At 55.1% G+C, this 21,238-nt stretch overlaps 1 protein-coding gene across 1 annotated transcript; it reads right to left on the bottom strand.

Annotated features, from left to right (window-relative positions):
* Positions 1-13,391: 13,391 nt before the first annotated feature.
* On the bottom strand, positions 13,392-19,883 carry HSD17B7 (hydroxysteroid 17-beta dehydrogenase 7). The gene is made up of 9 exons (XM_069789929.1): positions 19,743-19,883; positions 19,388-19,591; positions 19,209-19,301; positions 18,157-18,271; positions 17,430-17,624; positions 16,368-16,472; positions 15,277-15,333; positions 14,792-14,890; positions 13,392-14,374 (listed from the first exon to the last, which is right to left on the bottom strand). The coding sequence occupies exons 1-9, from the start codon at positions 19,775-19,777 to the stop codon at positions 14,279-14,281; spliced, it is 999 nt and encodes a 332-aa protein (XP_069646030.1). The 5' UTR covers positions 19,778-19,883; the 3' UTR covers positions 13,392-14,278.
* Between the last annotated feature and the right edge of the window lie 1,355 nt (positions 19,884-21,238).

Genomic DNA, 21,238 nt, shown 5'->3' with positions numbered 1-21,238 from the left:
CCGCCAGGCCTGCGGCTCTCTGGTAACGCTGCGTGCGCTGGGGTCACGCAAGCGGTTCGTGTTTCGAAGACGGGCTCCTAGCCACAGCTGCCGATCCCCGCGCGCTTGCTGAAATTTAGGCTGACGCCATGGGGAAGCGACCGTGCTCTGGCAGTCCTGCATCCTTCTGCGCCTCCTGCCAAACGGAAACGTCCCGGACGCGCTGTTCCCGGGGAAAGCACAGGCGCAGCATCCTCTGCTGCGTAGGTGTCTGCGCCGCAGTGATGTTGTCTGGGCCTCGCTAATTCGTGATGAAACCTAAGATTCCCTTGTAACGTACCGATAGCAATCCAACACACACCAGCACCACGCCCCAGGTACGGCAGAGGCTCCCATTTGCCTCAAAACCTGCCCCCAGATCAGAGGGAGAAGCCACACGCACAGTGGGTGGGACGAGAGGCCACTCGAAGCTCTCGCTGAAGCAAGGCTTTGCACCAGAGAAGCACCCCTAATCCTTTAACACACACATGTCCCAAAACCACCCCAAACCTGGTGTCTGCAGCCTAGGGGGGGGGCGGGATCCGGCTCTCCCGTCCCATTCTCTCTCCCAGAGACAGACTGCAGGGATGGAGCTGCCAGACACAAAGAAAACATTTTTCTGCGAGAGAGGAAACGGCTGTGGCACGGGGGACAGCAGAAGCTGCTGACTCCAGGGCCAGGACCGCAGGCTTCGTGTGGCATGGCACCGTGCCCCCCCTCTCCTCCGGCCTCCCTGGGAAGCAAAGCTTGTGGAGAAGGGGGCAGGGATGCGTGGGTCCCTGCAGCAAGGCTGAGCGGAGAGAAAGCAGCCAGGGAGGATGGGAGGACAAGGCCAGCCAACCTTCGGGCAACTGGAGAGCGGTAGAATGGGAAAGGCATTTTTAAAAGCCTCCCCCCAGCAGCCTCTCTCAAGGATAAAATGTCCCTCGGGCACCAGCTTCTTCACTTCCATTTCCACCGCTCAGTGCTGACAACAGCTGAGCTTCCCCGGGGGGCAGCTACTCCATCTGTCAGCAGAGACTGCCCTGAGGATGAAACACTGGGGCTTCTCATCCCCCAGCTCACGTCCTGGGGGGCCTCCGGGAGATCTCAGCTGGCTCAGAGAGCTGGACCCCCAAGCAGGAGGGTCACTGTCAGGGCTAGCAGCTGAGAGCAGCCCCGAGAGGTCCCGCGGCAAGCAGCACCTAAACCTTTTTAAGCCTTTTCCTAACGGTCGCTTTCAAAGGCTGGAAAAAAAGAAGGAAAACAAATCGACCACAGTATTTCAAAACGAAAAGAAAGGGTTTCACATATTACTGTCATCCTGTGTTGATTTCTTTTCTTTTAAGGGGAAGTAAAGCCTTTCTGGTGGTGTTTAGCTTGGGTTAAAGACAAGTTTAAGCCTGTCCTTTGGGGGCAAGAGGAGACAGCAACGGGCACTTTGGGTTCACTGTGGTCATCTCTGAAGTCTCAACATTCCCCCTCCAAGAAAAAACACAAGACAAACCCACAGACAGAGGAGGACAGCAGAGCAAGCAAGTGTGGCACTGTTTTTTCTGTCTCGCTGAAGAAGGCTGGCCCAGACCCTGGCCCCAGCATGAGGCCCCAGTGTCTTCACGCCTGACCCCACGCTGTGTGACTGGTCTTGTGCAAAGCCAGGGCTGCCCTTTCTGCAAGTGCCCCAAGTGAAAACATCACCGGGTCTGGGAAAAAGGGAATCTAACAACCCCATGGCAGGAACAGAGCATCTCTGCGCCTGGAGCAGTGGGTGCAAAAAACCTGCCCCCCCTGGGAATCATGCCCTTGTGTGCCTTCCACCTCCCTGTGCTGATCCGAGCCTCCGTGAGGTCTGGGCAGCGCTTTGTGCCAGGCACTAGCAGCGGGGAGACGGTGGCGTGATGGGTCAAGTCAGGCCACGGATAGGGTGGTGGGAGGTTTACGGTCTGGGCTGCCCCCATGCTAGACCTAGGGAGTCCTTCTTCTCGGTTTTGGGGGATGCCGGAGCTCGGCAGGACGGAGGGAGGCAGCGCACCCATCGCGCCCTTTGAGGACAACCGCCGTCACCCCCAGTTCTGGGGCGGCGGGGGGCTCCCCTCGCCCGGGTACCGCTCCCCGGGGGATGCTCCGTGCCCAAGGGCGGGTTGGGGGTGACCCCGGGCGGGTGGTCCCGGGCGGGGCCGCCGGTCTGTGCCCGCCGGCGGCCGCAGCCCCGCTCGGCGGGGGCGCAGCACCACCGCGTGGCACCGCAGCCCCGTAAAATTCTTTGCAATTAAAATGCTTCATAGTGGGGGCAGAGAGCCAGCGCTGAGCCTGCCCGAGACCCTCGCCGGGCCGAAGAGTCCCAGCTCGCCCGGTCTTTCCTTGCGGGAGAGGTGCTGCGGTCCCTTCGCCATGGCGGTGGTCCCGCGCCGGACTTTCTCCATGTCTCTCTTGTACTGGGCAGCCCCGAACTGGACACAGCACCCCAGGTGTGGTCTCACCAGTGCTGAGCAGAGGGGAAGGATCACCTCCCTCAACCTGCTGGCAGCATTCCCCCTAATGCAGGCCAGGACACCGTCAGCCACCTTTGCTGCCAGGGCGCGTTGCCGGCTCACGTTCAACTTGGTGTCCACCACCCCTCTTGGGGCATTTTCTGCCAAGCTGTTTTCCAGCTGGGTGACCCCCAGCATGTACTGGGGTGGGGGGGTTGTTCCTCCCCAGGCGCAGGACTTCGCAGTCCCCTGTGTTGAACTGCGTGAGGCCCCTGCCAGCCCATTTCTCCAGCCTGTCTCTGGATGGCAGCACGACCCTCTGGCACGTCAGCCACTCCTGCCAGTCTTGTATCAGTGGTGAGGGTGACAAGGACACACACCTGTGCAGGACACACCCCAGCTAACGTAGGGCCAAAAGCTGAGGGACACCTAGCATCCTCAGCAGGACACGTCATCTTCCTTGTTGTCTGGCCCGGAGGTGAGCAAGGTGAGCTAGAGGCTGTGGTTGATCCTCGCACACTCCTGGTATGTGCTGTAGCTCTTCCCAGCACCTCCCTGTGGCCCCAGCTCCTGTGGCTTTGGTCCCCTGGACTTGGGTGCCAGCACCACATCCTGTTGAGAGAGACCAAAGCTGCAAGAGGCAGGTCTCCTTATTAGCATTCCCACGCTGAATTTTTGCAAGGCACTATAAGCTAGTCCAGCTGTGCCTTCTAGAGGTCATACATAGAAAGAGGCTGGTGGAGCATGTCATGTCCCTGGGCTCTACACCTCTGTGCCTGCTGCCAACAGCAGCCAAGGGCTCATGAAGGCGATGCTTCTGTACCTGCCAAGGGCCAGCAGAGAGATACCTGAGCATTTGAAGTGAGAGGTGGACTCAACAGATGCCACTGATCTGGGGACGGCTCATGGTCGGACAGCGGGAGGCCACACAGCCTGGCGAGGGGCCGCAGCAAGCGGCGACAGTCCCTCATGCGTCAGCTCCACCACACAGGTTTGCTGCAGGTGCCCAGGGTGAGGGGAGCTCCCTCCTATCTCCGTTCGCTGAAGGAGGAAATCCATCTCATGGAGCAAATAGGCTAGACGGGAAAGCTTGTGATGTGACCCTGAGTAGCACAGCAATTTGAGAGATTTCCCTACTGACCTCAACAGTGACACTTGTGTTTACGCCTGTGAGTCAAACGTGGGTGAACAGGCACATGCCTTGGAAATCATGTTTTTCTGAGGCCGTCCAACCCATGTCACCTGCGAGAGGCACGCCTGCATCAAACCTGATCTTTCAGCATCTCTCCTTCAGAAAGCCCCAGGCAGACAGAGGAGGTCTGTCCTAGCCAGAAGAGGAGACAAATTTAAAAATATGTCTTAAAAATAATAACAATAAAACTTTAAAAGGGTGTTTTTTAAAACCTGGAGCAGGCCAGGAGAGTTGTGCTGTGTCAGATGGGCTAGCTGGCTGGGATAAGTCCCAGGCTTTCCTAGGCAGGTCTGTTCAACCTGGTGAGGGCTTATGAGAGCAGCTTAAAGCTGGGTTTAGGAGAACTTGTGCCAAGCTGAGCTGCATAGGCACTAAGTGCAAAGCTCAGGACGGGTTACTGTAGTGCAAGAAAAGTGGGACTTCATGCAAGTTTTGCCTTATATTATGCTGAAATTCATGGTTTCCTATTCCCATTCACCACGCAGTGCCAGACCCTGGGGCCTGGTATTTTCCCATCAGTGTCAGAGACTTTTTGGACCTGTCTAGGGTTTTCTGCACACTGTGGGTGCCTGTCCTGTGCTGGCATTGGTGCCTGTGGGGTGCAGGCAGCACGGCTGCCATGGCAGCCTTGGAGACCCTGCAGCCCTGTTCTTCATCCATGGGATCCCCCTGCCCTGTGGTTACCCCATGTGTGGCACGGCCGGGAAAACAGGTCTGGCTAGGAACCCAGCTTTGAGCAACACAAAAGGTGACAAAAAAAGCCAGAGGGTAACAGAGGGGAGTGTCCATCCCCCTGACCCCCAGCTCATACCCAGTGCCGCCTTCCGCAGCGCAGGGATGCAGCTATACACATCCTGCCTTCCTGAGATGCCAGCTCTTTGTACCCGTCCCCACCACACACGGTAATTAAACCTGGCTGAGCCCCTGTGATCAAGGAGAGGTTCCACCTTGCTGTGTTTCAAAATATAAATCCCCTTGAGCATGCACATCACAGCACAACATGCCCTCTCTGCTGCGTGGGGCTGTGCAAGACCATCCCTGGGTTTTGAGGCCACTTAGCTAATGCCAATGCCCTGCCGCATCGGCACGCTTCCAGCACACCCACACACTGCCGTGGCCGCTCCGTCAGTACCCAGACACACACGGCTATGAGCCGCCCCTTGGCTTCTGGGCCATTTCAGGAGGATGAGCATGTCCCCCCTTGCCCCTCTCACGTCTGCACATCCCACCCTTTGGTGGGAGGCTGTGATGGGAAGGGATGCGCAGCGGGTTCACCGCAGCAGCAGCATCCCCAGGTGCCACACGCACGGGCTCACACCACCCTTCACACGGGGACTCCATGAGGACCCGTCTGCGCCCGCGTGCATCGCACAAGCTGTCACCAAAACCTGGCGCGGTCACAAAAAGCAGCCCCTCTAGAGATGAACTTTCAGCTGAAAACACAAAATAGGCATTTTTAGAAAAAAACCCATCATCTAACAAGCTGGTGCAGAAGGTCAGCAATCTCTCCACGCAGCCCTGAGTGTAGCATCTTGCACTCACACTTTCTCACCTCCCCTGGACCCCCTCCCCAGCTGACCCAGCTGCACCCTGCAAAGACAGGGGCTGGGGACAAGCGGGGTCCACAGGGGAAGGAGGGGCTTGGGGAGGGTATGGTACTGCTCATACCTGGGCGAAGCAAGGAGGCAAAACCTTCTCTTTCAATCTCCCAGACAGAAGACCCCACTAGAATTTCCTGGGCAAACCTCCAACTCGGACAAAAGTGAGTCTCTGAGGACTGGTTGGCTTCAGTTGTTTTGGCTCCAGGGAAACCAGCCTGGCATTCCTGCACAACTCCCAGCTGCTCTGGCACCCACCTTGGGACGTCCCTCTTGTTAATACCCTGCTCTGCTCTCTCCTGAGCTGAACCATGAACCTGAGTGGTCAGGGGACCTGGGCTGTGCAGGAAAACCTGGGCAGAGGTTTCACACCCTGGCCAGCTCCTGCAGAAGCTGCTGGTGGTCCGCATTTGGCAATGCCGGCAAAGCGAGCATGGGTAAGGTCCGGGATGGACTGCCTGTCCTGCTCCAAGCAGCGCTTTCGTGTTGTCCAGGACACTGTGGTTGGACCCACAGCTCACATACCGGTGCTCTGCTAAACACCGCAAAGGCCGACCTTTGTCTTGCAGCAATCATGTCACTGCTGAGAGTCACACATCACGTGTCAGAGAGATGTGGGCACAGTCAAGAGGAAAAGGTGAGGAGAAAATAGGGCTTAGCAAGGGCTGATAAAGGTATGACCTCTCCCTGGCAGAGGTCTGGGTCACAAGGAGTGTTGGCAGGTCCTGTTGCAACTAATTACAAAGCTCAGCTCGTCAAGCAGCGAGCAGTGAGCATCAGCCCTATCTGCAGCATTCAGGGAAGGTGATTGAAATGGTAGGGTGGATGTGCTGGGGCAAGTCTCTCTAGCCACTACGTGCCAGCAGCGCCTGCCGGTGAGGTGTCCCTGGCAGGATGTCTGGAGATGGAACCAGCCCCAGCATCACCAAACCTGTCCTGACATGCTCCCTGTTTGTCCTGGAATAACAAAAGGAGCTCGCTCCACCGCAGACAGTGCCCACGCCTCACTGAGGATCCTGCGGGCTCATGGAGGACGTAAGGGACATTTGGGAAGACACCTCCATCCCACCAGCTTCTCATTCCACCACCTTGACTGCGTGCTCACCCTTCTCCCTTATATCCTCATCAACACTACTGCTCTACACCCCAACAGCGTTGTCCTCGAGTCTGGGAAGAGAGACCCAGCTCTCAGTCTCCACGGTCGGAGAACGACGGTGTGCACCGAGGAGCGACATCTCCTGCAGGATACGTCCCACCCTCATGGTCCCTTCTCACTAAATGCTGTGCCCGGGACCTCAGCTGCCCTGGCAGGAGCCACCAAACCTGCCAAGGGCTTTGTTGATGAAGGAAGTGCCGAGGGCCATCACCACGTGGCTGGGAGGAAGCCGCTGGTGCCCACGGGACTGAGGCAGCTCTCTGGCATCCAGCGAGAGCTTCCTGCCAGGTCGGCGCGCTGCCAGGTGGTTCACCAGCCCAAGGGCTGCATTTCAGAAAGGCAAAAGTTCTGTCCCAATGTCTGCTACGGGAGCCAAACTAGGCACTGCTCGTGTGAGTGGCTGGGTCTCCCACAGCCAGGGGATCTCTGTTGACTTCTGGTCCCACTGCAAATGGCAGAGGGGTCTCCGAAAGGCCCGCTATGTGAGAGGGAAGCTGCCAAAGCACCCACCCCATGCACAGCAGGGAACTCCACCGCAGATGTCTCCATGGCCAAGCATCCCAGGGGCTAAGCTACCCTGGCATATCTTCCCCCTTGGAGAGAGCTCGCCCTACAGGAGATGTTTGGGCATGAGGATGGACCTCTTATCTCAGATGTGAACTGCAAGGCCAGCACATAAGACCCCTGGATACAGAAGCCTCATGGCTCAGGGCACGAAAGGAGAGCAGGAGAGCCCAAGGACATGACCAGCACTGTGGGGCCCTGCAGGGAACAGAGAGGTGCATTATTAGTGCTGGTGCCAGTCCTGCTCCAAGTGGGACATCCCTGACAAGGGACCTTCAGAAGGCCATGTCATCAACACTCCAGTGAGTCTATAACAAAACATCTGGAGACACAACTTACCGCCTGTATACTGAGAAATGCCCAAACTGCCCATTGCTCCCACCAATCCAATTTCTCTCACCTTAGATCCTTAGATCTGGTGTTCCCTTCCAGCCTAAACATGAGGCAATGTGTGTGCTACAGCCTCCTCTCCATAACTTCACTGACCCCAATCTCTGCCATTGCCTGGCCGCTAGCCCAGAGATGCAGACGTCCTCACAGCTGCCCTCCAACCCTTTCTGTTCACCAACAGCTCTGCTATCGCATGGACCCAAGTGTTCTGTCCACTCCCGTCCACACAGCCCAGACCCAGGTGACAACATGTCCCTCTTCAGACAAGAATGCCTATCATGAGCTGTCTGGGGAACTGCTGGGCACAGCATGAATAGCCTGAGTCAACTCAAGAGCTGCCCAAGGCCAAGGAAGCCATGACCTGCTGAAAGGTATCCAGGGAATTCAAGGCAGGGATGTGATGCAGGTCTCCTGACCCCTAAGCTGTGGCAGCTGCTGACAGACAGAGCATGGGGAGGTAGTGTGAGGATCTGCTCCACTCCTGAGTGGTGTTACTGCATTTTAAGGCCATTAATAAATCACTGGTGCCTGGAGGCCATGCAGCACGTGTTCCTGGGCTCTGCAGGGCTGGCAGGTGCAGAGCAGCATCCCTGCAGCCTCCGTGAGCCGCTGCTTGGAAATGACTTATCCAAACCATCTCAGCAGGTCTGGGTTTTGCTGGCTTACCATGGATGAGCCACCATCTATTCAGATGACAAGGACATGAGATATTGCTGCACCTGCCTTGTGTTTCCCAGAGAGGTGCAGGCCACAGTGACTCATGGAGCTACTTCAGAGGTGAATCTCAGGAGGGGCGAGCATGCCTAGGTCTCCAGAGCTGAATATGATGCTCAAAAGCATGGCTGTCCTCTCAGCCCTGTCCCACACAGGCACTTGTAGAGACGGGCTAGATCCCCCCCACCCCTGAGGCCACTGCTGTCCCTTGGGGGTGAGACTGTGTTCAGCCTGCGATGCTCAGCTGGGGGTGGCACGACGTGCTGTCTCGCTGCTGTGGTACCAAAGGAGGCTTATGGGGGCTCTCTCCATGCAGCCAGCCCTGGAGGGGGCCCTGAACATCCTGCCACCTCCTCTCTGCCTGACTCCCACATTCCTCCCAGAGTCACTGCCCTGGAGGAGCAGACGTAGGTTCTTTCAGGGGATGCTGAACCAAACTGAACCGACCAAAGCTTCTGCTGAGACAGATGGAAACAAAGAGCAGGGCAGGACTGGAGCAGTGCCTCCCCCATGCACCCTGAGGCCATCTTTGTCTTTAGTAGCTTCTCTTTCAAGAAAGAGAATCCTACATAAGAGTTCAGCATCTGCGCTGCCTTGCAGCAAGACCTTGCACAGCTTGACCCCAGGCTGGGGATCCAGCCACCTCCTCCTCCTTGCTTTGCTTGAGGCAGTTTTAAGGGAGAAATGAATGCACAGCGATCAGTTCAGCTACTTTGCCTCAATATGAATGTCAGCCAGCCCTGGTCATTCATCTGCCTGCCCTGTAGTCTCTCCTGCTAGCACTTTGGTTTGATACAAATCCTTGCATCTGCAAGAGGGTTTCTGGCAGGGCAGCCTTCCCAGGCTCCTCTCACTGACCACCAATGCCAAAAACGTTAATTACAGCACCGCAGCCTCTTCAAGCTCTGCTCTTACACAGGAGCATCTATTGATGAGCTAGATAAAGGATTTACTACTCATTCTGATTCTTCTCACAAGCTGTTCCTTAACTCCACCAGTTCCCCTGGTGGAGGTTTCCCCTTTGGGCACAGCTCCGTGTTTTGCAAAGCAGCACTGAAAAGCCTCCCTGACCCTGCAGGCGGTCTTGGTTCTCTTTGGGCTTTCCCATTTCCTTGGCCATGTGGCACACATCTGCCCCGAGCCTCCGGCATCTCATCCTTCAAGCAATTCAGCCTTACCCTCCCCTGGGAAGCTGCAAAGTGGGGCAGTATGTGGAAGCAGCCCCTGGACAGGGCCTGGGAGAGCTGCGGGGTCTTTATCCCTGGAGACTTCAGAACTCACCTGGACACATCCCTGAGCTGCCTGGTCCAGCTGCGAGGCCATTGCTGCTCAGAGCAGAGCTGGCTGGAAGTGTGAGAGCTCCCTCCTAGCCAAAAACTTCCTGGGGCTTCACAGTTTGCCCATGCTTGGCAAAACCCACCTGGACCCATGCCTCCCTTGGCTTTTCCCTGCCAGACTCATCACGCTCCTGCAACACTCCCAGAGGAGTTTCTGTTCCCTGTTTCTCACCCAGCTCTTCAGAGCTACATCTCTCCTCTCCCCTCCAGCCCCTCTGGGCAGCTCCTCTCCGAGCGCTTTCAACATCAAAGTTGCCATTCAACGGTTAACCATGGATGTTTCAACACAAACTGGCTGTATCACATCCACCCCTGTTTACAGGGGTATACGCTGATCCTTGTTGCTTCCTTCAATCCCATTGCCTTCTCCTCCTGGAGGGGAAGAGGTCACCCAGCTGCGGGGATTTCAGCCCTGCCACACTGATTTCAAGCTTTCTCCAACCTTGGCCACGGCTCGCGCTGGCATTCCCACCCACGCTTCTGTTATCTGTACCCTCCATAGCTGAAAGCAGGCTGAGCTGTAAAGCAATGCAGCACTCGGACTGTGTTTGGAGCAAGGCAAGGCATCGGCCCATGAAGATAAGAAACCGGTGACTTGGGACGATGCATGATGATTAGATATTAGATTGCACAGCCTGACTGCACAGGATGTCATAGAGCAACCGCGATGAGTTTTCACACTCGGGACCTGCCCTAGAACGTCTCTGGAAAGCTCCGTACCCGAGGATCGCAAACAGAAAACTCCTGTCTGCACTGACTCACAGTTGCCACTGCCGGCTCTTCCCCCATCCCATGCCTGGCATTTCTCACTGCCCTGCGTCACCCCCGGCTCTGACATGGGGCCCCACGCTCTGGGCAGGACCTGTTTTCATTGCACAAAGGGCTCGACAGCTCCACATGCACGACCTCAATGGAGGCACCTGACTCATGCGATGGCATCAGGGGTGCCTCCGCTACCTTAGCAAGCGAAGACGAGGGGACGGGAGCGCATTGGGAAGAGGTTGACAGATGCACGTACCTGCCTGCTCTCCTTGACCTAGTTGCCATTTCTCCACTACTGCTTTCGTGCCTGGATGCACCTGCTGGCCAAAAGGGATTAGCTAGGGGATTAAGCTCCATGCATAGGCACCTGTTAGCCAAGAGCAGGGCACGAGGAGCCATCCCTCCCTGCAGACCAGCAGCTCCAGAGCATCAGCCAGCTCTGCTCACAGTCACACTGGGTGGTGGGCAGCCAAACCCCTCGGGCCAGATTCACCAGGCAAAGTTCACAGAGGGCAACAAACAGCTGAGCCACCCCCTGCCCTTTGGGCAGTCTCCATTTCAAGGCACCAGGTCCTACCTGTCTTTCAGGATGAAGGACAAAACCTGAGAGGTGGTTATGGTTCCCATCCCACAGAACAGTCCCATCCTTTGGATGCAGAGACATCCAACTTCTCAACACGGAGGCGAGGAGCAGAAGGTGAGGTTGAGCACGGCCAAGTTTCCTTCTACAGAAGGGCATGGACAATGATGCCTGGGGTCACAAAAGCAGGCAGAAATCCTTATAGAGCAGTGGGGCCCTGTGACAAGTGCTGTAGGACACTAGAGAACCTCCTCCAAGTGAAGAGCAGTCTTCTGGAGACACCTGGGCTTATTGCGCATCTCCAGCTCCATGCACCACCAAACTCATGGGAAACCACTAGTTTTATCCCATCTTTCCAGGTTGCCCCATCTCTCCAGGGCTCAGATTGTGCTTTAGTGTCTTTTGTTCCTACTTCATGGAACTCTGTTCGAGCAGGAAGCTGAGCTAGAGATCTCTGGAAGCCACTTTGCATCCACGCCAACCACAACCACACGCTGCGACAGATCCCCCACAACTCCTGAATCCCACGTTTGCATCTCCCAGGACGTAACATCTCCCAGGATGTAACATACATTGCAGTGCACCAGCTGCCTTCACAGCAACCAAGCAGGTGAAACTAAACCATGCAGCAGGCTGCACTCAGACACAACAGGATAAAAACACACTTTTTCTCTAACCCTGAGCCCCAAATCCTTAAGGGAGAGCTACAAAGTGCTTTTTAGATGAGCCCAGAAACCCATTCATAGCTCTACTTGACACCAGTGCCATGGATAACTCAATGACTGGTGGTGGTATACCATGCGTCCTCTCCCCCCACCAGCCTCTGCATGTTCCACAGGCTAAAAGCACTGACCCCATCTCATCAGGCACAACATCCCCTGATAACTGGGCAAATTCAGCCCACAAGCACACACTTGAAGAAAAAAACCCTATGGTCCTACCTATGGTCACCAATCTCTGCCCAGCCTAGATATTTCCCACTTTATTCCAGGCTTTAAAAAAACCCTTGTGTATCAGAAAGTATTTATTTTTCCTAACTGTACTAGCTTATTCAAAGCTACCTCCTCTAGCACCTCCAGACCTTACTGCATTCAAGTCCTTGGACTGTCACATCTACAGTGCCAGAATGCAGCGGATACAGGACAATACAGGTGATCAGCTTGGTGTAAGAAAGAGCCCTGTCCTCCCCACCTCCCATTGAGTTGCGCTCATTTCATGAAGCGTTGTGTCAGACTCTGTTTTGAGTAGCATTTGCTATTTCATTTCTCTCTCCCCAGCGATAAAATGAGGCAGGGGTGGTAGCAGAGAGCAGTCAGAGCACAGATAAGGAATGACTGAGTGCCTCTGGCTTTGGGGTGGGTGGGGAATCCTAAAGGTGGAGAGGGTGAATGATACCTACTAGAGCCCAAGGCAGAAGCACAGCAAAGTTCAGGATGCTCATCTAAACCCAATCAAGATGACATGCTTAATTACTCCCCAGAACAAGGAGCCAAATACCTCTGTAGGATGCTGTGGGGATCAAGTACACCAAGTTGAAGAGACAGCCAGCCACTGACTCCTTCCCTGCGGAGAAGAAACGGCTCAAGACAGGTGGGGGTGGACTGGGGTGTCTGGCCCCAGGGGTGTTCAGGATGCAGCTGAACAAAGCCACAGCACCCAGATCTGGTGCTGGGACAGACTTCATTGCATTTAAATAAAGGTCCTCGTAAGCACACCCTGATCTACTTCAACCCCCCGAACGGCCCCAGCTCTAGCCAAGGGAAGCACCACTCCAGAATGGCCAACTTCTCACCCTGTCCCAAAGTCAGGCCAAAAGAGAGTACAGTACATCCCCATCCACACTGGTAGCTCAGGTATTCACATGAGGGCTGAGCTGAGAGGTGCTGCTCAGACCAAACTCAGGACTGAGCTATTTCTACGGCAGACACCCCCAGGCTAGCAGTACCCCTCTACTTTGCAGAGATGCTCAAAAACAACGGAGAGTGGGAAGAAAGAAGGAAAAAAATAAAAGCAAGACTCTAAATCTGTTGCTACAAGCCAACTCAATGAAGAGCCTCTGCAGAGCCGGGATTCTCCCAGGCGCCAGCTTCGCGCTTCTGCAGTTTCCTCCACAGACCCCCGAGCCAACCCTCCCTGTGGGCACCCCAGCCTGCCCCAGCGGGACAGCCGCACCTCCAGAGCTCAGGGAGTCTCTGCCGCAGCCGGGGTGGTGCAGGGCTGAGCAGCACAGCCTCCCGCCTCACCTCACCTGGCTCCTGCCAGGCCCCAGGGAAGCGCTTGGGCACACTATAATACTCCCTTACTAGGGAGCATTAAATCAGTAATTATGTGACACATCGGGGTGAGCAAGCACCGGAGACGTCTACGCTTCCCGAGCGCCGAAGGCTGGGAAATAGTCTCGGACACCCCACAGGTGCTCAACACACAAAACCACACTGAAGTCTTTGGAAGTCACTCATGTCTTTCATTCACGGTTAACAGCTCTCCTGTGGCAGGAGAGAAGAGACCCTGCGCTTCCCCAGGTACGCACAGGCTTCTTGTGCAAGGCAAGAAACCAACCTCCCTTCCAGCCCTCCGAGGCAAAAAGCAGCCAGCTGTGGGAGTAAAAACACCACCGCAGCAAGGACAAGTCAGTTCCAGTCATTTATTCATTGCAGCATTTGAAGTACATCAGGTATTTGGTGAAGGTCCCCGGACAGACAACAGGAAGTATACTTGGTACAGTGGATTTATATAAAAAGAGAGTTAAATAGATAAAATAACATGGCAACCTCTCACTCTTGCCACAAACAGAGCAGACTAGCCTCGAGCCCAGGTTAACGTCAACAGCTTCAGTCTTTCCAGGCAGTCGTGGTTACAACCTTTTTGGTCCTACACCCGAGGGACAGCAAGGCGTCTGTCCTCACAGTTGAGGCAAGGGGTGCGCTTCTCAGGCCAGCTCTTCAGGAACTGGGCTTCGGACACTGTGCGGAACCTGACTTCCAGTAAGGTTCAATCTTGTTGAGCACATCTGGAAAGCTGGTCCCAGCTTTGGTGTACGAGTGTTAAGAGCAGCCTTTCTGAAGATGAACCTTCAAGTATTTCAGGATCAGCCACAGGTAATGCATTCGAGCCATCTAGAAAGACTGGTAGAGCCAAGACGCAGGGCAGCACCCCAGACTGTTGCCTTTCCTGCACTAAGCCAGATTTAAACTACACATTTTGAGGCTGTTCCTGAACTGTGCACAGTTCAGTCATGCTTTTGGAAGACACTGCTTTGCAACCGTGTTAAGGCAGTCTCCACCTACCCTAGGCCTCCAGTTTTATGCCAGAAAAAAAAAATCCCATGCCAAAAAGTCTAAGTATTTCTCTTCAGTTTTTACATTTCCATTTTCAGGAACCGGTCACCTTCTGTCAAGAAGGAAGATAGGGTCTGAAGCCATGTGCCTGCAGAACAGCAGGCAACACAAGTAGCACCTGAATGAAGAAAGCCCATGTTACTGATATGAGACTGTTATCCCACTGAGACTGGCTTTCCTTAATCTAGGAGATCGCTGTATCTCTCTAGAGTCTCCTTCTCCAGTTCCAACAGCTTTTGGTAAAACTTCTCAGCAGTTTCTTCGTCCACATCAAGCTGGAAGACAAGAAGAACAGCACTGTGAGACCATCACCTTGGTGGCAACCAGCACAGATGCTTAGGGCAGCTCTGAGTATAGGCAAAGTGCATCTCCAGAGCTTCTACATTTACAGAGAGGCAACCGAAGACACCTATCACCAGGGCACAAGCCAGAACATATTTTGGGGAAGCATCATTACATACTCATCCTGTTCTAACCATCATCTCCATGGTCTTCCATACTCCAGCCTGAGCCAGGAGTTACTCTAGGAAACCTCGCAGATAACCCCACATCCCTCCTTGCTGCTCAGCATTCAATATGCATCTTGTTTCCATTCCAGCCACAGGACACCCTTGGCACCAACCCTTTCATGCAAGGCAGATGGCAGAACCCTAGCCAAGTCCCCTGCAGCAGGAGGCTGCCGCTCCATTTACCTTTCTGGGCTCCACATAGCTCTTCCCCAGTCCAGAAGTACAGCTGTGGTATTTGACAAGTGCATCCAGGTGCTCAGGCTTCTGTTTGAACAGCCACACCTAGGAAGAACAGCACAAATGTGTATGAGTCTAGTGCACACTGTCCCAACCGAGCCTGCGGTCAAGGACCCAGCTGTCATGGACACAGGAAAACACACCACAGGCACTTTCACCAAGCAGGGGAAGACCACTGACTGAGACGGAAGGAACAGTGTTTTTCCAAAATAATTTATTTTATGGGTACCTGATGAAGGTCATAAAGCATCACCTGGCAGATCAGCCCCGGTCACAGCTGGCCCCCCAGCACTCAGTGCTGTATGCTCCTTAGGGGTGAAATACAGCACCCACCCACCAGCCTTGCTGAGAGGCTCTTTGTTCAAGCCAGCAGGCTCTGGAAGAGCTACCCAGAAGGAAGAAATATTAAAATCAAGTCGTGAACTACTTACATGAGCTTCTGCTCCGTTATACGGTGTCAGAGTGTAAGTTTTGGCAAAAAAACGGATCTGAGGGGAAAAGAAGTACATGACAGAATCTGTATTGTGGCCCAAGGTTTCTTTGGCAAGCCCTCTGGAGCCCGGCCACACCACATAATCTATCTACCAGAGGCAGAAATACTTCTCAAAGTTGACTACAGGTAACACTGCACCCTTACGACTAAAGCATCCCTTTATCACCACAAACTATTTTCTGGAGCCACCCACCAGAGCAGCAAGCCTCACTCCCTGCTCCCACACGGAGCTCACCCCCAAAGCAAGAGGCCACCCATATGTCTTGCGGGCACCTCTTCTTGAATGGTCTCAAGAGCACGCACGGCAGGAGACTGAGAGGATCTGCAGTACTGCCAGTGTTGAGGACAACTGAGAAGGCAGTGCCAGGAGAAACGCGATCCGTCAGGACCAGCTGCTGTCAGCTGGGGCAGCTTAAGCAGAAAGGCCAATCTCGCAGCAAGAGCACCAAGGCTCAGAGCAGGCAGCCTTTCAGGGACAGAACTGTAGTGAACCTGAAAAGCTGAAGCCCACAGGAAGAAAGGCAAGGGAAGTTTTGGGGAAGAGGCAATAGAGAGCAGGAGGCTTTGCTTTCCAGAGGGATGGAAAGAAGAGAGCAGGAGATGCTGCCTTCCAGAGGGATGGAAAGAAGAACACTGAAAAACAGAGTCTGTTCTAGAAATGAACAGCACTTCAAAGCACAGAGGCCAATTTCTGTCCTGAGCTCTGCTGCCACCAAAATGATAGGGTTTCACAAGCCCACAGCAGGCTTGCAAACCTTCTGAGGAGAGCCTTGACAAGCGCTGCTAGAGCCAGGGTTCAGCCCTTCAGCCATATGGACAGTGCAAAGCTCCAAACTCAGCTTGGAAATTTGGCCCCCAAGGTGCCGAAGGGAAGGTTTGCAGAGGGGCCAACCTGCCCAATCCAACAGAAGGAAGAGCTGTATAGCAGCATGGGTAGCAAGGAGCCAGAAGCACACTGCACGTGACTTGCAGTGAAGTATATCACAGCAGGGCGACCTCAACCCCAAACCAGCCAGGAGATCCACTTACCAACCACATGATGGGCATTAGCAGCTTCCAGAGAAAAACGGGCAAAATTCTGTAGGTCATGTTAGACATAACAAGACCAGGACAAACAACGCTGGAATACAGACCCTGCAGAGAAGAAACCGAGTCAGTGAGCAAAGACAGAACAGTTAAAGAATGGGTCATACTCCCTCCCTCCTAGTACTTCTCAGCAAGAAAATGAAGGTGAGTATAGGGGAAAATGAAGGTGAGTATAGGGACCAGTTAATAGTAGATGCTCTCCTCTCCGAAGTTACCAGAGCCAGAGGGTGATTAGATGTAGCGATTTCCGAGAGGTCTAAATTGGAAATGTTCATGCTAAATCTGTGCCCATTGCAAGCCCATGAGAGAGAAGGCGCAGCCTCCCAATGCATCACAACCTCGCTTTGCAGTCCACATGCAGCTCAGCAGCAGCAGCAGTCATCCCACAAATTACAGCCCACTCAGATCAAAGGCTACCTCACTTTTAAAAGAGACGAATTCAGCCTTCTAGGACTAAAGCATTTTCTCCTGAATGATTTCAGAAGAGTGCATTTGCTATCGCTGGACTAGGGCCGCAGCTTGCCAACAAAATCCGGCAATCCCCTGTGACGGGGAGGCAGGTTGCTCATACATCTTAGTGTGACAAAATTGAATAGCAGCATGGAGCCATCAGGAGAGACAGCAGAGCCTGCACCTCAAGTGCTTGCAGGTAAAGCAGCCTGAGCAGCCTTGCTCTGATAAGCAGGTACGCCTGAAAAGAGCAGCAGCTCTTTGCTCTTTAAGATCAGTTCTTTGGCCTAAAAAGACAGCTAGAGCTTGCAAGGTAGGGACTGCTCCTACAATCTTCTGCTTTCACAAGTTTTTCTGACAAGAACCCCAGAAGCAATCTCTGGCAGATTCTCCACCAGCACCAGCTGAAACTCAGCCATGTTTAGTTCTTACATGGGCATTAAGGAACTTATCATATTGCTATGAATGAATGCAACTAGGTAACAACAATGTAATGATAATTATAAATAGTAGGAGCTCATTAGGTTTCTTCAGACATGCAAACCCCATCATCACCTGCTTATTAAATTTCCTGTTCAGAACCACACTTGTCAGGTCAGTAGCATATTTGGAGGAACTGTATGATTCCCGTCCCTTGGCATGTTGATAGTCAGAAAGGCTGAAGGCAGACTCCCTGGCATTGCTGGAAGAGGTCCAGATGAGTCGTGAGGGCTTTTCGTTACCGCAGAGTAGACACTCAAGTTGACGAACCTGCAAAATAATTGTTAACTTATTTGATGCAGTAATTTTAAAGTCTTGCAGTATAACTTTGCAGTTTTTAAAAGTAATGAGCTTATCTCAGCTTTCCTAGTCTTGGCCAATCTTCACTAGACTAGCCAGAAGCAGCCGCTGCTTAGGTGTAACTTCTAGCCCAAGGTCCACCAGGAGAATTTACAAGCAGCCACCATTCTCTTACACAGCTCAGTTGAGCACCTCAGAATTTAATATAGCCAACTCTTGGTATTCACCCTGGACAGAGGGAACTACGTATGGCATACCTCCGTCCACTGACTAACCAGAGTAACCTCAAGATTATATTAACCCTTGCAACAACAACTATCACCATTTATTGCTATTTTAACAAAGCCCAAGATCTTTGTCCCATCATTCCTTATCTGTCAGGCTCCAGCTTGCATCAGCATCCAAACCTGTAAGACAGAACTGATTCATCTGTACCACCTGCACCCATCCCTACCCACGTCAACCGCCAGACCAAGGGCTCAATCTTCATGTGCAGTCTCACCAGGATAAAGTGTCCGAAGAGGTTGGTAGCAAACACCTCCTGCAGTCCATCTCCATTAAGCCTGTCCGTCTGGGTCATTATGCCTTCTGCAGTGGTCAGCATGTGAAGCACCTTCCTGGAAGCCAAAGACAGGAGTTAGAGAGGAACAGTGCCAGGAGGCCTCTATGGCTCCCCCACTTCAGTCCTTCAGAAGTAACACCCACTTCACAGGCTCCAGACAGACCTTCTAGTTTCACCTTCCGGGGCTCCATTAATTCGTGAAAAAAAAGGCTGGAAAAAGTTCACAGAGTACCCAAGCCCCTTTATTTGCAGGTGTCTCAATATTGACTAGACCAGAGAAGACTTGTCCCTTCCTTCACTTCACCACAGTAAAGTACCATTAAAATAAAAAAAAAAAAAAAAAAGTCTTGCTCTTCCATTTCACATTCAGATAACAGAATCAAGCTCCAGCATGGAACTAAGCCCTAGGGTCATGCCTAATTCAGATAAGGCAAGCAGTCTAGCATCTACGTTCAACACCCCGACAACTGTATCGGACTCAACGCAAGTCACTTTTCTCCCTAGCGCAGCTTCCCCACGTTGCTTACAGAATAATGATGTTTATCCCCCACGGTGCTTATAGAACAAGCGCCAACTATTTAGTTTCACGAAATACCACGACCCGCAGCCTCGAGCGACTACAAAAACGTCCAGCGGAGCCAAACCAACAGTAAGGAGACCCAGTAAGAGCAAACGACCTCCCCACCACCACACCAGTGCTTTCCACTCGGCCCCCAGCGCCAGGCACCGCAGCCTTTGGGCGAACCCTCGCCCCGCTGCAGGGATCAGAAGCGGCACAAGGTGCCTCGGAGCACCTCGGCGCTTCGCCCAGCTGCCAAGCCCACCCCACTCGAGGCCACGCATCCCACGGGGATGTGCTCCGTGTCACCCTGGGGAACGGGATAGGGTCTTCAGCCCCGGACACGAGGACACGGCTCGGCCGCGGTGATGCTGCCGGCACCCCGCGCTCCCTGCGAGCCGTGGACCAGTCCCTCGCCCCCGCTATCTCGTACCCGGTAAGGAGACCGTGCCAGAGCGCCTTGAAGTTCACGTGTGGGTTGGGCATGATCCCGGCGTTGAGGTAGACAAAATCCAGGCGCTGAAACCTGCGTGGGGTAAAGAGCACAGGGGTGGGTGAGGGGCACGGGGGGGTGGGGGGGAGGCGGCGGGGCGGAGGACGGAGATCCGATACCTGCAGCGGAGCTCACGGGCGACACGCAGGACGGAAACCAGGTTACCCAGGTCCACTTCCACGGTCGAGACCCGGGCGGCGGGGTGGGTGGCCAGGATGAGGTCTCGCGTGGCCTCGCTCTTCTGGACGTTGCGGCAGGCGATACAGAGGTGGATGCGGCCATCCTCCTCCAGCAGCCGCCGGCACAGGGCCAGCCCCACGCCGCTGCCAACGGTACGGTGTCAGATACAGCGCTGGCGGGCTGGGGCGAGCCGGGGCGGGCCGGGCCGGGCTTAGCCCCGGCCCGGCCCGCCCCGGCTCGCCCCAGCCCGCTCCGTTATCGTTCGTCCTCGCCCTCCCGGTCCCCGCCGCTCACCTGCTGGCACCGGTCACCAGCACCACTCGCTCCATCCCGCGCTCCCGTGGCCGCCGCCCCCCGCCCCCCGCCCCCGCGCACTATAAGCGCGGCCCGCGCGTGACGCCCCGCCCCAGCCGCCCCGTCAACCGCGGACGCGCGAAGGGGGCGGAGACGCCGCCCGCCGGTGGCGTGATGGTGAGCCGAGCGGAGGGGGCGGGGTGCGCTGAGACACGCCTCCCCCCTCGGACCCGCCCCGGTGTGCGGGCCACGCCCCTGTGGTGCGGGTCACGCCCCTGTAGTGCAGGCCCCGCCTACTCCGCCGAGCTGCGCGGGTCCCCCCTGCCGGCCTGGCCTTGCCTTGCCTTGCATTGCTTTGCCTTGCCTTGTTTTGCCTTGCCTTGCCTTGCCTTCCCTTGCCTTGCCTTCCCTTGCCTTGCCTTCTCTTCCCTTGCCTTGCCTTCCCTTCCCTTGCCTTTCCTTGCCTTGCCTTGCCTTGCCTTCCCTTGCCTTGCCTTCTCTTCCCTTGCCTTGCCTTCCCTTCCCTTGCCTTCCCTTGCCTTGCCTTGCCTTGCCTTCCCTTGCCTTGCCTTGCCTTGCCTTCCCTTGCCTTGCCTTGCCTTGCCTTGCCTTGCCTTGCCTTCTCTTGCCTTGCCTTGTTTTGCCTTGCCTTGCCTTGCCTTCTCTTGCCTTCCCTTCCCTTGCCTTCCCTTCCCTTGCCTTCCCTTCCCTTGCCTTCTCTTCCCTTGCCTTCTCTTCCCTTGCCTTCCCTTGCCTTGCCTTGCCTTGCCTTCCCTTGCCTTCTCTTGCCTTGCCTTGCCTTGCTTTGCCTTGCCTTGCCTTGCCTTCCCTTCCCTTGCCTTCCCTTCCCTTGCCTTCTCTTCCCTTGCCTTCTCTTCCCTTCCCTTGCCTTCCCTTGCCTTCCCTTGCCTTGCCTTGCCTTGCCTTCCCTTGCCTTCTCTTGCCTTGCCTTGCCTTGCTTTGCCTTGCCTTGCCTTGCCTTGCCTTGCTTTGCCTTGCCTTGCCTTCCCTTCCCTTCCCTTGCCTTCCCTTGCCTTGCCTTCCCTTGCCAACCTGGCAAAGGCAAGCCCCTTGCACCCCGCAGCTGCAGCCGGCAGGCTTTCCGCAGGCAGCCGTGCCCTCCCACCCTTTGCCGCAGAGAAACCTTTTACAGCCAAACAGAAGTGCTGCCAGGTCACCGTTTCCCAGTGCTGGAGCGGCAGAGAGGTCTGGGCGTGCAGGTCCCGCCGGAGATCTCGGGTGCAGCCCTGCTCCCGGCAGGGCCGGTGTCACAGCTGGAGCAGGGGATGGGCACACCAGACCCCCTGCACCTCCCCGGGCGGTGGGGATGCCCCCCAGGTGCCCTAACATGCTATTTAACCCGCGGCCGTGCATACCCCATGCAGGGCACCCAGGCGCCCAGGGTCTTGGGTCAGCAGGAGCCACAGTGCCCGTGGGGCAGACGTGCCCCTACCCAACCCAGTGCTCCCAGCTCCTGGCTTGCTGGGGCAGGGCTG

This window comes from Haliaeetus albicilla, chromosome 8 (assembly GCF_947461875.1).
Source record: "Haliaeetus albicilla chromosome 8, bHalAlb1.1, whole genome shotgun sequence".
Taxonomy (NCBI): Eukaryota; Metazoa; Chordata; class Aves; order Accipitriformes; family Accipitridae; genus Haliaeetus; species Haliaeetus albicilla.
The sequence above is the reverse complement of the archived record's forward strand: the minus strand, read 5'-3'. Positions and strand labels throughout refer to the sequence as shown.

What these genes read in the sequence shown, in the direction of transcription:
- HSD17B7 (XM_069789929.1), bottom strand. Translation starts at nt 19,777, where the DNA reads ATGGAGCGAGTGGTGCTGGTGACCGGTGCCAGCAG. An exon ending in TCTTCGGACACTTTATCCTG is followed by an intron (nt 17,625 to 18,156) that starts GTGAGACTGCAC and finishes ATTATTTTGCAG; the next exon opens with GTTCGTCAACTTGAGTGTCT. An exon ending in ACAGGAAATTTAATAAGCAG is followed by an intron (nt 16,473 to 17,429) that starts GTGATGATGGGG and finishes TCTTCTCTGCAG; the next exon opens with GGTCTGTATTCCAGCGTTGT.